The sequence below is a fragment of the Numida meleagris genome, chromosome 18, assembly GCF_002078875.1.
Source record: "Numida meleagris isolate 19003 breed g44 Domestic line chromosome 18, NumMel1.0, whole genome shotgun sequence".
Lineage (NCBI taxonomy): Eukaryota > Metazoa > Chordata > Aves > Galliformes > Numididae > Numida > Numida meleagris.
Genome location: NC_034426.1, coordinates 6,784,297 through 6,800,878, shown reverse-complemented (window position 1 = coordinate 6,800,878; position 16,582 = coordinate 6,784,297). Strand labels below are relative to the sequence as shown.

General features: G+C 42.2%; 2 protein-coding genes across 4 annotated transcripts; one reads left to right on the top strand and one right to left on the bottom strand.

Moving 5' to 3' along the window:
• SHPK (sedoheptulokinase) lies at nt 46–8,825 on the bottom strand. Of its 2 annotated transcripts, none has more exons than XM_021415521.1 (7): nt 8,739–8,825; nt 6,562–6,703; nt 4,191–4,374; nt 2,807–2,959; nt 1,634–1,809; nt 1,341–1,541; nt 46–461 (listed from the first exon to the last, which is right to left on the bottom strand). In XM_021415521.1, the coding sequence occupies exons 2-7, from the start codon at nt 6,698–6,700 to the stop codon at nt 67–69; spliced, it is 1,248 nt and encodes a 415-aa protein (XP_021271196.1). In that variant the 5' UTR covers nt 6,701–6,703; nt 8,739–8,825; the 3' UTR covers nt 46–66. The 2 variants fall into 2 exon arrangements, with proteins under 2 accessions (XP_021271196.1, XP_021271195.1); XM_021415520.1 differs by lacking the exon at nt 8,739–8,825 and adding an exon at nt 7,970–8,446.
• CTNS (cystinosin, lysosomal cystine transporter) lies at nt 8,556–16,434 on the top strand. Of its 2 annotated transcripts, none has more exons than XM_021415527.1 (11): nt 8,556–8,694; nt 9,139–9,248; nt 9,772–9,850; nt 11,026–11,110; nt 11,196–11,299; nt 12,247–12,378; nt 13,107–13,206; nt 13,301–13,420; nt 14,457–14,627; nt 15,044–15,161; nt 15,501–16,434. In XM_021415527.1, the coding sequence occupies exons 2-11, from the start codon at nt 9,149–9,151 to the stop codon at nt 15,629–15,631; spliced, it is 1,140 nt and encodes a 379-aa protein (XP_021271202.1). In that variant the 5' UTR covers nt 8,556–8,694; nt 9,139–9,148; the 3' UTR covers nt 15,632–16,434. The 2 variants fall into 2 exon arrangements, with proteins under 2 accessions (XP_021271202.1, XP_021271203.1); XM_021415528.1 differs by lacking the exon at nt 8,556–8,694 and adding an exon at nt 8,881–8,933.

Genomic DNA, 16,582 nt, shown 5'->3' with positions numbered 1-16,582 from the left:
TAGCCAAGAACAAAAATAATAATAAATTAAAAAAAAAAGCGCATCCCAGGCCATCCAACAGTAACTTTATTTTCTGTGGAACATCACCATAGCAGCCCCCACAGCAGCATCAACATCCTTCCCATAAACCACAGGGAATGGAAAAATCCTTTCCACTTCCTGCCTCAGCACCTCATTCCTGGCAAGAGCACTCCCGCTCCCCAGAATTCTCCTCACTCCAGACTCCATCAGGCGCTGCACTGGTAACATGGAACAGAGGTTTTCAATGATGCCACGGCACACAGCTCTGGTTACGTGGCCCAGGGAGAGCTCAGAGGCAGCAATACTGGTCACTGAAGCTAACTGCTCAGGAACGTGTCTCTCTCCAAATATGGTTGGGCGGACTGAGAGACTGCTGTCATCTTGGGCCAAGGCTGCTTTGATTATCTTTGCATAGATGGCAGACTCTTGAACCTGAAATCCTGCAGATCAGAAATACCATGTTATTACTCTGAAGAGGTTTAGTATGTGTTACACGTAGAGACTTCGAATGAATACTGAGCCACTTGATCAGAAAAGTACTGTATACCTTTTTCCTTTGTGTCAAAGTTAATTGTTTTTCCAGGATTATGAACCTAGTTCTCCCATCAAAATTTACCTACTATCTGTAATACTAGAAAGCCTTTTTTCATTGAAGAAATTGCTGTTTCTTGTAATACACCATCTTTATCTCTGCTTACACTGTGCAAAGTCACTAATGGCAGACTTCACACGCAAGCCAGTCACTGAAGCTGAATGCTGAGTTCATTTCAAGAACTCATTGAAAGAATGATTTCAGGGCTTATTTCTGTACTGTAGAACCCAGGAGATCATAAAAAATAAACAACAAAAACCCAAACGCCACAACCATAAACACCACATTTAAAGCACTTAGATGATAATATATGAGTTTAAATCTTAAAACCCATCAGACCATTCCAAAATATGCATTAAAAGCAGTAGATAAAAATCAAGGGACTCTTTTGGACTGCAGCCATACGAAATCAGTGGCTGTTCTAGAATTTACTGACCCTTCCTTTTAAAAAACAACTTGCAGAAAGCATTCTCTCCTGTTCTTAAAACAAAAGAAATCCACAAATCTAGAGGCAACATGAATGTAGAGCCCAAAGATGACTGCCCCAACATGTTCATTAGCTTCAAAAGGAAATTCCAGACATCTAGGAAGCATGACCCAGGCATTACATCCTTGTTCCTCATATGGCATGACAAAACAGCCCTAGGCTTGTTCCTTTCCCATAGCTTCCCTTTACCTTGCTGATAAACTACAATTTTAAGCCTTAATTACCCCTAAAACAACTTACCCAGCTCTTCTGTCCACCGTGCCACCATGTCCACAAACGCTGCTAGCACATTGCCCCCATTAAGTGATGCTGCCACTGCCAAGTAGTCACCATCAAAGTAAGGAAAGTAAGTGACAGCTGAGGAAGGATCCGGTGTCTCCGGAGGCTGGAAACCCGAGGGCATTGAGACAGTCAGCTGAGCAGAGGTGCTGATATTGAGAACTAGAGCACAAAAGAAAAAAAATTCAGTGTTTCCTAGGCTACTCTGAAGGACGACAATGAGAAAACCAAGTAAGATATCAAAATGATCATACCTGCATCAGTTCTTTTAGTCAGACAGGAATAAACAGAACACTGGAAGTCTCCCAGAGCAATTCCTACTTTTGTTCCCTTGGGTATTCCATGCCATGCACTGATTGTCCTGCCTGCAATACTGCCAGGGTCTCCCACTTCTGGAAGCAAGTCAACAGGAAAGCCGGACTTTTTCAATCTGCAATCAGAACAACATCATCATTGCAGGAAACAATATCATTGCTGGATTTATGGATGCTTTCTCTTGTTTAGAAAGCTCTGTCTTGTGCAGAATTCCATTTCAATAGGTTGAGTGAACTAGAATTGCCTAGAAGAACAAACAGCTTTTCTTTATATACAACCCGATTACCTGAGATGATATAGCAATACCTGTGCAAAAAGTCATACAGACAAGCAGTTCCACAGTCAAGGGACAACCATAAAAAAAAATAAAAAAAAATCAGCTTTAAAGTGTTAAAGAATTTTGAGCTGTCATGCAGTTAGCGGTTCAAAATCAAATCACAAAGAGTTAAGTCCACCAAACTCCTCATGTAAATAAACTGCAAAACACACTACTTTGCTACAGCAAAAACAGCAGGTTAGTGGAAGTTCAGCATGCCAAATGCAAGTTTCTGACACTCTTTTAAGGCATTAGATACTAATTTACCTTCATGAGATCTTGGAATCCCGGCCTAACCTAAGCCCTGAAATACACACAGCCTTACAACTTTGCCCTGAAAGAGGAAATCATTAATAAATAAATAAAACCAGTTTCCTGCAAGACTTCCTATAGCCTAGAAAATTTTAAGCATTATCACAAGTAAATCTCGACAGTTACAAAGGAGCTCAGTTGAAAGAAGAAGACAGTAGTAACTATCTTTCATCATCACAGCCTTAGCTGCAGCTTTCACTTCTCCATCCCATCCCACCATCACACCATACAAAGGGAGAATGGCACTGATTAGTCTCTCAGCTATGCTGGCTTAGGTATTTCTAAAAATACAGTGCTAAGTTTTATATAATTCAGACACATACACCTCACAAACCTGAGCAAACTCCCAACAGTCCTTCAGTACAAGCCACACCACACAACTTTCAGTCACTCTACTTGCAACACATTCATACTTAGGGCTCAAAATGGTGTTCATTTTACCTGACACAAAGCATAAAACCCACTGAATGACCTTAGCACTTACATGTCAGTATTCCAGCTTTTGTTTCTGGAATTAAAATATCCCCAGCTGGCAGCATTCTGGACGGACATGAGTGGCTTCTTCAGACCACACAACATGGCAACCACATAGTCATGGATAGTACCAGCTGCATCATAAGACTTCAGAAAGTCCGGACTTTTTAAAGAAAACATTTTAAAAACAAAATCAGAGAAGGGAGATTTTAGACAGTGGAAGCAAGGCTATATCCAGCACTACAGAGAACTCCAGATGTATGCAGTCCCTTCTCCTAAAAACAAAATAGCAATCTCAGTATCTCAGTGATCAAATTGGATTTTGTGGGCTGTTACTGTTTTCCATTAGCTTATGTTTGCTTGTTTGTTGTCGTGGGTGTTTGTATGTTTTTAATTGAATTTGTTTTCCAAGCTCTTACCACACCAGCAATATTTTTTTTCCACATGGAAGACAGCGACAGGGGCCTACGGAATGAGCTGTCAAGATTTGAAAGAACAATACAGCAAAACATAAGAGGAAGGTAATAATTTGTACAAAAATGTCACATTCTGAAGCATTTCAGAAAAAATAAGTAAATTTCTGCAGTTGCTATGGGATTCACAAACTACACAAATGGATATGTACCAAGTAGTGAAACAGAACAGGAACAAATCAAAGAAGTTGGGCTCATGAGTTGCACAGCTCTACAGCAAGATCATGTCACATTCCAGGTATTTACTGAACATACGTTGAATGAAAACAAGATCAAATAGGTTTGTCCCTGCTTATTTGGCCTCAACTCATGGGTGAGGAAGACATCATCTCTGAGAAATGTAGCATCCTGCAGATGAAACTGAAGACCAAATCTCGCTGGTGCAACGTCATAAACGAAAAATTACACCCTCTGCAAAAAATGCCACAACAAAGCAGCACATCAGTAACATCTTGTAAGAATCTCGGTGTCTAAAGAAGGATAGAACTGAAATTAATTTAGGGACTGTTTCTTTAACATCTGGAAGCAACCAGACAAAGCAACTCTGTTACTGTTTTAGGCACGTTTGTACTTTCCACAACCTGCATGAGCCAAAGTTATAGTGTTCAAGCTATATTAGTAGACCTTCTTTGAGCAGCAGGCTGGACTATAATTGTTCTATTTCTATGTAGCCAAAAGATTTTTCTTTTATTAAAAAGATCTGCAGTATTTTTAGTAAAGTCAGAGAGACTTGTGTGCTCAGTTGCACACAGTTTATATTAAAACCTCCTGTTATAAATATTCTTTGACTACTTAATATTATGATTACAAGCCCATGAGCTCACAGTTGTATTAACATGCCACAGGAATACTAATTGTCACATAAATTCGAGATAAATTCCGTTTCTAATCACACAGATGCCCTTTTGAGAAACAATATACCTCTTCTTTAAATACCAGTAGACTGTGGCACACCCAAATCCTGTAGCCAAGCTGACATGTGACTGTGGCAGAGGAAGAGAAGAGAGGAAGGCAGGACTGCAGCGGCCATCTTGCCAAGTAACCAGATGACTGACTTCCTCTGGCTCAAAGATAGGGCCAGTACCACCCTCTGTCCACTTGCAACCTGAAACACAACGGTGTCTGAGAAGTCCAGTAATTACCAGCAGTGCAGTCTGCCTGGCGTTCTTTATTTCTGGATGTTCTGACAGTTTGTCAAACACAATGGAAAAAGAGCAGAAACAGAGCCAATAGTGATCTTAATCTAATTAATTAGTCATAGTTTCAGTCCTAGATAACATCATAATCCCAGTAATCCTCAAAAAAAAATTTGCATTTCTGCTGAGAGGTAAGAAGCAGACATGACAGCTCTTGTATGCAGTTCAACTGCCACATCATCACTGAGAGAACACTTTATTAGCACAATGGATAGTGCATAGTTTCATCCATCTTTTGAGTCAATGCAGTTGGAAACCTGGTTCTATACGTATTAAGCAACGGACTGCAAAGTACTAAAGAACATCCCTCTCCTGTGCTATGCAACAAAGCTTCACCAAAGGTAAAAAAGGATTTAATTCAGTTTTATCAGTCTAGCACTTTTTTATTTTTTAACAGAGAACACTACACCTTTGACTAAGCTGTCATAAGCTTCTATGCAGAGGCATCAGTTAAATTATGGCAACTTCTCATTGCTGCACAGAGCCTTCTCAGCAATGTCTACATTGGTCCAGTCCAGTGTGCTGCTCCCTGCTCCCCATAAGCACTGCTAAGGCAGATTACAGACACCTCAGAGCAGCAAACCAAGCAGAGGCTGAGCTCCAGCACTGGCCTGTAATGTTTGCTAGAAGCATGCTCCATGGCACAGCTTCACCCTCTGCCAACTACTGTTCTCCCAGCAGATGCTGGGCCACAGTGTGGGGATAGGACAAGCCACATGCTGTCTTCAGTTGGCCCTGTAACCAGAGCAACTTTTTTGGTTTTGTTGTTGGAAGGATGGCAGGAGGCTTTCAAGCTGTGCTGTGCCACTTCTACTGGTCAGAGAAGAGACCTGGCTGCTTAACTGACTAGCACAAATATGATTTAGCGTTTCTTGGGCTAGATATAGGGCTTTGAAACTACACAGAGACAGTAAAAATGCAGCCATGAAAGCTGAGAAACACTATATGAAACATGCTAAGCAATGCATACCTTCTCTTGTTGCCTTAATTCCCTGTTTATTAAATCTGTTTGAAACAATTTCCAAAATGGCTTGTTCTTCTCGTTTTAAATGGATTCAAAGAAATATTATTAACCATAAATCTAACCCTAAAGGATGCTATTAAAAATCTAATTTGTATCCCAAAGTGCACTGATACATTTAGTCTACTCAAATAAATGAGAGCAAACACCCTCTTTCACTTGATAAACAAAGCAAAAGCAGCATGTGGCTTCAGGAAATAAAATATTAACCAATATCACATAAAAATCTGTGTCTATCATGAACCCAAGAGGTTTTGCTATGCAGCCCTTGGGACAGCTGGAAAGCAAGTAACACTCCTCCAGTCCATCAGCCATTGGATTTTTTTTTTTTTTTTGCTTTGCCATCATTTTAGTATTTAAAGTAAAACTGCAATCAGTAATGAATAGCGTTGTGTCTCTTTAAGCAATTAAAACTCTGACAACGTTTAATAGGCAGTGACCAGCACTTCTGGAAAACTTATTCTGCAATTTACAATAAATCTTTGCTTATCTCCTCTTTTACTGATTTTCAGTTTTTCTTTTACTGTGCTTCCAAGCAGCATTTCAAATTAGCGTAGCAATATTCTCTGTTAGATAGCTACTGCTGTGCACATTCTAACATAAAGACCAAGTAGAGCTTGTTTTTCAAGGCATACACAGAACTGTTAATACTATTACTGCAGAACTGCTGAAAGGTACTGAGATACCAAACAAGCAGGTAAGTGTTGTTCATTCTAATGTTATTCACCTCATAAAAAAGTAATTCACATGGTCCAGAAGTTCTTTCAAACAGCAGCAGATAATACAGGTAGCATATGATGGACAAACAATTAACAATTCACATACAGGTAATTCCTCTTTCACATTTATAATTGCACCTACTCCGCAGGGATCTCACAAGACTAACTCCTCCAAGCAATCTGTGTAAACAACACTGATATTTATAGTTAGTAGCTGAAATTCCAGTAATTAAAGCAAAATCCCCACAGAAGATGAAGGTGAACATGCAGTAGTTTCCTACAGATCACTTCAGCGCTCAAAACTTATTTTCTGCATCATAATACTCTACACAGCAATGCCAAAAAATTAATGTTACCTTGATCTCTTTTCCAAAATACAATCCCGTGCATTTGCCCTGAAATGCCAATGTGACTGACTCTTTGAAGCTGCTGCTGAGGTAGAGCAGCAAGGCATTCATTCAGTGCTCTTATTATCCTCCGGCTGTCCTGCTCCATTCCCTGTAATCATGAAACATTATACTGAGCATGAAGCCATTAGGACTCACTCACTGTATTTATTATACGAGGCTACTCTAGTCAGAAACGAAGAACAGAATTCATTTAGCTTAATAGCATGCATTAGAATAATATTCGCTACTAAATTGAAAGAAAGAATACAGAATAAACCACAAAACCCCAAAACCGATACTAGTGAGTTGAGAATGAGAAAACAGCACCTTACACGGAAGGCCAAATATTTCTTAATTTCTTAAGACACTATACTCAAATATACCTTTAAAAAAAAAAAACATTCATGCTTTTGAAGACTCAGATTACTTTACCAGACCGGAATGAAGATTATAAGCAAAAAGTATTTACATATAGCCTACATGCAGACATATAGATGTGAACTGTTGTGTGCATATGAACTTTTACCTGCATAAACATGGGTGTAGGGAGAAGGGTTGGTCTGTTTGGTACCTTTGCTCAGAAATGACTCCTTGGAAGCACAACAATGCTAACCCAGAGAACGCTGATACTACATGTTTATAATCTTGATTCATGCTTTATTTGATTGACTGACACAGTGGAACTAAAGCCCTTTAACAGGTGTACATGCTTCTGGTTATTTCTATGGGGAATTTCCAGTTAGGATTCCATCTCACATTGAAGTGCAAAATACTCTTCCAATTGGCAAGTGCTTGTTGTTTGCTGACTAGCAGCACAAAAGACAACGTGATGGTTCACGGGAGAACAGGTTCAGACTGGCTCGTGATATCGCTGAGACTACAGTGAAAGCAGAAGCAGACTTTCTGCAGGCCTGTACATTCTCAGAAGTGAAAGTTGAGCTTGGGCACTATCTCAGACGTGTGGGAGGCTCAAGCAGAGGCAATTCGTTTGCCTCTTTAGTGCCACTTAAGTAACGTTCCCAGCAGCTTCCTCCATTTTGAATGAAAAGAGGGAATAACTTGAAGAGTTACTACTCTCACTGACTGTACTATTCTCATTTTAACCCGACCATTTCAGTACTTAACCAGCAGCTTTTCAAAGTCTGCGTCTTTCTAAAAACAGCTTTACTTGGCTTTCTTGAAGAACAAAGAAATAGCATTTTAATTCTAATTTCAGACACCCAGACACATGTATCAACCACCTCTGTCACTCCAGGCAGAGAAAAAAATTAAAAGAAATCCAGGAATACCATCAGAGTCCACATAAGCCAGCACCACAACCCAGCCACTACAAGGCAGCCATCCTGGAACTGCTAGCAGTGCTTCCAGCCCTTACCTGCGGTCCAGCTTCCACACTGCTGGCGTGGGCCTGTGTCTCTCTGGAGCAGCTCTCTGCCACCACGTGCCCTTGCTCTGCCCCTACCACCAGGGCAGCCTTCACAGAGGTTGTACCCAGATCTATGCCCAGCACGCAGACAGAATCAGGCTCACCCGCCATGGCTCCTGGGAGACGGGACTGCCTTCACCTGGCCCACCACACACCACAGCACGCAGTGTCTGGACCACCACACAGCGTGCTGAGCCCTCGCACCGCTTCTTCCCACTTCTGCAGGAGCACCTGTGCCAAGTGGGCAGAAGCAGCGAGGCCTAGGGGCCCAGCAGCACGCAGGGAGCGCAGTGAGCGGACACCCAGGGCTGAGGGAGCAGCCTGCACTCTGCCCTCAGGACTCTGGCCAAATATGCCTCCCCCTCACAGCGTCTGGGTGCTACCTCCATCTTGAGCGTGGCAAACCGCCCCTTTCTCCAGCCCTCCCCAGCATCATACAGCGATGCTCCGACACACAGCCCGAGCAGCAAGCCCTCCCTTCAGCCCGCGGCGCTCCCCACGCATCCCGGCGCCCGCTCCGCACGGACGCGCCCAAGATGGCGCTCGCGAGTGGCCACAGCGGGACACGGCGCGACGGGGCGTGAGGCGAGGAGGCGATAGGCGGTCGCCTCACGTGAGGAGCTGAAAAGGGAAGCGCCGGGCTGCGTAGGAAGGAGCTGCAGCGCTAGAAGGAGGTAGGTGGCTTTTCCTAGGTGCTGCTGCCCAGGTATTAATGCACCCTCAAGCGTGGGATGGCTCCGCTCGACCCTGCCCCCTGAGGGGAGGGCGGTGGGGAACTACAAGCCCCAGCATGCACCGCGCGGCCGCGGCGGGACAGACAGCGGGGTGCGGTGGCTGCTGAGATTTGTAGTTCCGGTGGGGGGGGAGGTGGGGGTGGCTCCTCAGGGGGCGGCAGCTGAGTGGCGGGAGCGGGGTAAGCGCTGTGGGGGAGATACCGCCAGGGCTGTGCGGGCAGGCGGGGACTGAAAGAGCAGCGTCTTTTTGAGGGGTGCTGAGCGTCCTTCGGCTGGGCTGCGCTGGGGGGCTGTTTTAGAGCTGTGAATGGGCTGGTGCCCTCCTAAAGTTTGTGGGGCCTGAGCAGAGCCTTCTCCTTGCCTTTTTTTTTTTTTTTCCTGCAGTTCATCCACCATGAGGACGAGGCACCTCTTCCCTCCTATGCTGCTCCTCATGCTTGTGCTGCTGGGGCATGGCAGGCAGTGTTCGGCCGTCCCTGCTCAGGCCCAGAGAGGTGGGTGAGGGGACTCTGAGGCATCTCCCATCTCACCCCGCAGGGGAGACCTCACCTCCCTCCGCTCTGCTTCCACACCGAGCTTTGACTTCGTACCCTGTGCTGAGGCAGTGTTCTCACAGATGGACTGCTACTGCGAGACACTTGTGATTCTTGAAGTACTACACTCGGATCTCATGTTGAACATCTGGGTACCTCGTGAATTTGGCCCTCAAGCAAGAATTTTAAACTAAATTTTAAGCACTATAGCTACCAATTTACCAGGATCACATCACAAATAGTGTCAGTTTAAAGTACCCTATAGCTTCCTCTTGGCGTGAACTTCTGCTGCGCTTCAAATATTTAGATTGCTTCCTTGTGATGTGTTCAAGTGACAGTTATTTAGTTCCCCTTTTAAGTTGTTTAGTCTCCTTGAAGTAAGCGGTACTCTCTCCTGATTGTCATGTGTACTGACTTATTTATTTATTCTAATCTGACCCTGCAAGTAGTAATGGACTTTTTTTGTTTGTTTGTTTCCCCTCAGATGGAGTGATTGTACTCTCTGTCCCTGAAGTGGTTTTGTTAGAAAATGGAAGTTCAACAAATGTCACGATATCTCTGAGGTAAAATCATGAATTGAAACTTTGTTTTGTAGCTTTTTAAGAAACTGGGAGGAGAAAGAAGGTAGAACTTCACCATATGCATAAACTTCCCTGCAGACATGGCTAACTGGGCATAGAGAACTGTATCTGTGTGTGACTAGCCACTTCTAGACCATCACATCACTAAGTACCAGTTTGGACTAAGACAGAGCTGCAGTATCTGAAATGGCCCTATATAGTTGGTCTCTGGCAATATCCCATACCATTTCTATGGAAAATTGAGCAGAAGATATTTCATACTGTCTATCTTGTATTAGCTGATTGAACTGTCTTCCATATATGAAGAGGAAGTTGTGCTTCTTAGAAGGATCACAAAATTTCACCAAGAAAACAGAACTCACAATTTCTAGCAAAGAAATGCAGCTGCTCCAGTGTAGGGGCAGATGCACCCAGTCTCATTGTTTAATACAATGCGTTTTTTAGCTGTGTTTTTGCTATGTTGGGCCTTTCCCAGGAAAGGAATGTTAAATACTTAACACTTACACCTCTGCCCTTTGGAATCTCTATGTGAAGGGAATAGCCAGATGATAGGGTAGTAAGTGCAATGAAGAGGAAAATAGCAAAACATGGGTGCAACAGTGTAGCACTCTTATTTCTGCAAAGAAGCGTGTAATACTGCAATTTTGCTGACAACTATAAGCATTTGAACCTTATGATACTGTACGTACTGCTGTACAGTCAGACCTCCTGGACAGATGCTCAGAGGAGTTCTTGGGTAAAGCTGTTCAGGACTATGTTATTTTTCTATCTTACACTGATACTGTAATTTCTGTCTATCATCACCCCAGTACATGCCTATCCTTTGTGCCTCTCATAGTCCCCAGAATCCTGCCATTGAACTTGTTACCCCCCCCTTCAGGTAATGGCTTTGCTGTGCCATTTGAGTGGAGCAGAGAGGCAAAACGTGGCCATGTAACTCTTTAGTGCCTGTCACTAGTTAGGTAAAAATCATTACAGTGCTCACAGATGTGGTGTTGCTGTTCTTTAGAGTACCTGCTTAGTACTCGACTATTGTGTACAGACTGTTCATTATGTTCATTGCAGCTCTGAGGAATTAGCAGTCTTTATATAGATCGTTTCAGGGCTGTGAGAGTGAACTCAAGCACCAGTCTAACTTGGCTCTTCCATCTTTACAGGGCTCCATTAAATGAGACACTGGTGATAACTCTTAATATTACACACTCATCAAAACATGGCACCGTTGTTGAACTACCAGATGAAGTAAGTGACAGAACAGATCAAAAGCAAAAGCCTGTTGCTGGTATGGTGCAACTCTCCTCATTCTTTCCTCCACTTTGCCTTGCAGGTTCAACTGCCTGCGGGTCGCACTAAGGCTGGCTTCCAAGTGAAAGCAGATGATGTTGGACAAGTAACAGTTTATCTTTTTGCTAGTAATTTCAACTTAACTGGGTGAGAAACTGGTTTTTAGCTCTGCTTACTGTACTGCTTTGTAGAATCTGGACTTAACAGAATTTCTTCCCTGTAGCTAATTGGACATAGGCAATATATAGTTGAGAAGATGTAGTGACCCTCTGGCAATCCCCAAGGTAGTCAGATAATATGAGGTATGGAAACTGGAGTGGTAATATTGACATTTTAGACTTATACCAAGGTGACTGTGAGCTGTTATGGCTTCTTAGTCTGCTTTCAATAACCTATTCTCAAAGTCTCAAAACTACATGTTCTGCTCCAGGAATTATTTGTTTGTCAGTGCCTAGTGGGAAACTATCCTTACTGTGCAGAGCTTGTTCTGGAGGGCTAATAGCTGTGCACCCATGTTACTGTCAGGAGGTGCAGGTGTTCTGCTCCCTGGTCAGGGGAGCCCTCTCTACCAGGAAAACAGTCTAGCAAAAGGGAGAAAACTGGATTGTAATTCCATGTTACCCAGATGCTACTTATCAACAGGATACTCCTGTGTTAGTTCCTCATTTTACTTCTGCTTTAAAGACTTGCAGTAAAAGCAGAGGTAGCCACATTCACAAAGTGATCAGCAGGCCAGGCATGATCATGGGGCTTTGCTGGCAGAGCATGAAAAGTGAAACTGGTCTTACATAACGGACCCTGTGCTAAGACTGTGGAAACCATAGGCACAAGATAATCTTTTTGAAGATTTCTATGTAGAATAGAAAGAGCGGAAGAGAAAAGAAAGGTTGAGGGTAGGAGTGGGAGGTGTCCAGAATATAACAGAGACATTAAAGAAAGGGGGAAAAACTCAACTGAAAGCAGCTCTGAATCTTTGTCTTGTCTCAGTGCCTGAACTCTGTTTGCTTTTCCTCTATAAGCAGAACAAGGCAAGAAGACCATGAAATAAAGTATGAGCAGATAAATTAACCAATTCTGTTTGTACTAACCTTCAGACCTAGGATTCAATTTCAAGTGATTCATAGCATCATAGTGAAATATGCTGATGAGGTGATTGGATGGATCTATTTCCTTGCTTGGTCTATCTCCTTCTATCCTCAACTGTTTGAGAACTGGCGACGAAAGAGGTAAAGAAACCTAAGATGTGTTTGCAAATCCCTTAAGCACTTCTGAAAATCATGTTCCTAGGTTCAGGCGCAATCTTTGTTCTTGTGGTTTATGCATGAAAAGACTGGGGCAGGAAGAAAAGCAGGGTAAAGATTGGGCCTGAATTGATGCAGCACCAATGAGCTTTTACATTTGCAGCTCAGAAGAAACTAATTCTGAAGTTTGCCATCCAGTATTAACCCGTGATAGAGGAGGCTTTCCACGTTTCCTGTGGTGTCATGTTGTATATATCATCTGGCCAAGTCAATTGTGTTGACACCCTCAAAATTTACTTCCCTTGTGGCTTGCTTACCAGACAGCTTTTTGTAGTGTTATCGTTAGACTAGCTCCCCTTAGACAAAAGGCCTGCAAATAGGAAAACTATAGTATGAAAACTGAAGCAGTCACTTTGGCAAAGATGCACTACTGCTTCTGTGGATTTGGACTGGCATGATTTTGTCAGGCTAGCTGAGCTGATGAAGAGGTAAAGTTAAACAGCAACAAACTTGGCAGTGAGAGCAGTTGTGAATGCCAGGGCATGGCATAAGAAAGGATGTTTCACCTTGCTACTCGATGAACTCAGCATCATGTTGTTACTACAACTACAGCTTTGGCTTTTTTTTTTTTTTTTTTAACAAAAGCCAATCTAGCAGTACATCCTAGGGATAAGTCATCCCTTAAGTTTAATTATATTTTTCTCCTTTTCTAGTGTTGTTGGACTAAGCTTTGACTTTATAGCACTAAACCTTACTGGCTTTATAGCATACAGTGTGTTTAATGTTGGACTCTTCTGGATTCCCTTAATTAAGGTAATCATTATTTTCTTTACTATTTTTCAGGCGTGGATCTATCTACATAATGGAGTTATGACACTTAGCTAGTTTTGTTTTTTCTTACACTTAGGAAGAATTCTTACTCAGTTACCCCAGTGGAGTGAACCCTGTGGCTATCAATGATGTTTTCTTCAGTCTCCATGCAGTAGCTCTGACGCTCCTCACCATAATCCAGTGCTGCATCTACGAGGTAAGACTCAACGCCAGACTGAGCAGTAGCTCTGGCAGAGCTCCCTCTGCTGGACTCACCGTACTCAGCCTACTCCTTTCAGGCTCTTAAGTCATCTATCTTCCCTGCCCTTTCAGTGGCCTTTCTGTGAAGTCAGACTTCACAGTCCAGCAGCCTTATCTTTCTTGAGCCACTCCTGTAAGCTTTGCTACTTCAGCCTCATAAACGTTCTGAGCTTACAAGTAAACTCTTAACGACCCAAAATAACTAAAGCAAACAGGCAAGTTCATAAAGTTTCCAAATCGATCTCTAGCCAGCAGATAGATTATAGTTCTACACAGTACAAATACTCATACATGTTTTGGTTCCTCACCTTTCAAAGCGTTCTGTGCACTAGGAGATTCCCTGTAATTGAGCAGGCAAGTTTGTTTGGCTTCCCTGGTTCCACCTGAAATAGCTGGAAAGGCCCATTTATAATTCACACCACTTCTCAGGTGAGACTGATTGTTAAGTCAGGTGGTCATCGTAAAACCTCTGATCTGAACAGATAGTTTGTTCTACCTAGTAACTATTTCTGTTTTGAGGCGCTTCCTCTGGTGATGCTAAACCTGAAACTGTAACAACATGTTTATCACTGTTGTTTAGAGCAATATCATTTTCTAGTAAAGAATGGGGAGACAATGACTCTTTTACCACAGTGGCTTTAGTGGCCTTTTGCATATATAGGATCTGCTGATGTCATCAGACTAAATGCAAGAGCTCGTTACAGGTGTGGAACTGAATCATAGGCATCATAAATCTTCAAAAATAGTGCAGCAACATTTTTCTACTTTCTTATGAACAATAGTGTTCCGAATAATGCTTTTGAATATTGCATGTAAGCTTCTGCAAACCTACAGCTGATTGCTTAAAATTCCCTTGTGGTATGAGCCTAACTGGTACAACTGTGGGTTTTGAACTGTAACCTTCTGTATTACTGAGCTTGTTTTTTTATCTAACAAGTTTCTGGAGATGTAGGACCAAGGTCAGTCTAAGTATATCTGCATTTCTCTTTCAGCAAGGAGGTCAGAAAGTATCCAAAACTGTTGTTGGACTACTGGCACTTGCATGGATTTTCACATTTACAACATTGTTTCTTGCTGCAGCTGAGGAAATGACATGGCTACAGTTCTTATTCTGCTTCTCTTACATAAAGTTAGCAGTCACACTGATAAAATATTTTCCACAGGTAAGCCTGAACTTTTCTGGTTTTATGTTAGGGTGACAGTAACATAAATCTAAAGCACATGTACTTCAAAGTCTGACTAAATCAGCAATTGTTTGTTGGCCTTTTAGTGACAAAACAGTGCAAAGCTCCTATATAGTTTAACAGTTAAGAAATCATCTGTGTGTCATAAATGCTCACTTTTTTTTTTTATTGGGATTGCCCAGGGACCGGCTACTAAAAAGACCAAGTGAACAAAGATATCTTGGTTGTGAGCTTTCTTGCCAGCTAGGAACATCTTTACCTTACTTGAAGAGTGGAATAAGACTTCCTCTACCACGACACCCCAGTAGACAGCAGGGTCCTGTGCGGTCTTAGTCTTGGCTAGGTGCTGAAACAAACAGGTGACTGACACACTGAATTTCTTGTTACACATTCAGGCATACATGAATTTCCGTCGGAAGAGTACAGAGGGATGGAGCATTGGAAATGTATTATTAGATTTCATCGGTGGAAGCTTCAGCCTTCTGCAGATGTTTTTGCAGTCATACAACAATGGTAAGGCTGAATCTGAGCTGCTGGGGCCTCTTTTAATAGGGTGGGAGAAACTTGCTATAAAGCAAACAAAAACCTACAGGATTTTATCTTGGGAGACTGTGCTACAGTAGCTGTCCTTCTACTAAGAATTAAGAATGTTTCTATTCATAGAAGATAGAAAATGATGTAGCTACTTTGAAGAAACAACAGGAAGAGTTATTTGCTTTGTACCAACTGTGTATTAGTCGGTAATGTAGGTAATAAACATGAACTTCTCTATTGCGTATGGCATGGTCTTGCAGTCTTAAGATAAGACTAACTCATCAAGTTAGCCTTAACCTCTAATCTTATGTTTGACAGATCAGTGGAAATTAATCTTTGGAGATCCAACCAAGTTTGGCCTGGGTGTCTTCTCCATCATCTTTGATATTGTTTTTATGGTTCAGCACTACTGCCTTTATAGGAGACGAGGGTATGAACCTTGTGAATAACATCTCTGAAGATTAAAAGCTTTAAATTGAACTTGCCCCTTCCTGGCCAAGGGATTTGAAGATGCCTACTACCGGTTATCAGAAATACCAATTCTGATCTGTTCGTACTTTAATCTGCTCTGGTATGGAATACAAGCTGCCTTGCCAAATACCTTAAAGGACATCAAGCTATCTAGCCTCTACTTGCAGATGGAAGACTCATGCCTGTAGAAGCTGCAAAGCCAGCTTAGCTTGAGCTGTCCAAGCAGCACGTCAATCTTCTCAAGTAACAACAGGAAAGAAACCAACACTGTATTTTTTTTCCAGTTATGAACCACTCCTAAAGTTCTGGCTTCCAAAAGTCTGAGATCATATTAAAGTAACCACTCAAGATATTAAAGAAGGTCTGTGGATTTAAGTTCTGCTGCTGACTCCTCATAGACCAAACCACAGTAGAACACCACTCAGGGTGGCTGGCAACAGCAATAGTGGTAACCGAAGGAGTAATAAAGTTGCTAGGAAATTAAAAAAACAAACAAACAAAAAAAAACTATGGATGCTAGAACTTCTCTAGGAAGAAAAAAAAGCACTGAGAATAACAAGAAACTGTATTCCTAGCTCACTTAAACCTCTTTCAAAGGTGCTAAGACAAGTGTTCAGATAAGTGTGTCTGAATACTTCTAGTGCACTAACTGAACTTTGCTTGGTTCCACTGACATGCCTTGAACTCTAAACTGTGGATCGTAATGATTAGACTGTCAAAGGGTTTGTTTTGAAGTGGATCATGTTAATTAACAGCTCACTAATTAAAGGTCTTAAACACATTTTTGTTCCTGTGCAACTTCCTAAGTGCATGTGGTGTGTTCCAGGTAGAGATCACTACAAAAACCCAGCAATGAACTCAGGTTTTGCTAACTTTGACTGCACTATAATAACATAGTCCAAAATCTGCCACTTGGAGGCAGAAATGAT

Coding starts and splice junctions, on each gene's coding strand:
- SHPK (XM_021415520.1), bottom strand. CDS start 8,131: ATGGCGGGTGAGCCTGATTCTGTCTGCGTGCTGGGCATAGATCTGGGT. Junction 1,542..1,633: donor GACTAAAAGAACTGATGCAG/GTATGATCATTT, acceptor TTTGTGCTCTAG/TTCTCAATATCAGCACCTCT. Junction 462..1,340: donor ACGGTGGACAGAAGAGCTGG/GTAAGTTGTTTT, acceptor TCTGATCTGCAG/GATTTCAGGTTCAAGAGTCT.
- CTNS (XM_021415527.1), top strand. CDS start 9,149: ATGAGGACGAGGCACCTCTTCCCTCCTATGCTGCTCCTCATGCTTGTG. Junction 11,300..12,246: donor AGTAATTTCAACTTAACTGG/GTGAGAAACTGG, acceptor ACTAACCTTCAG/ACCTAGGATTCAATTTCAAG. Junction 14,628..15,043: donor TGATAAAATATTTTCCACAG/GTAAGCCTGAAC, acceptor TTACACATTCAG/GCATACATGAATTTCCGTCG.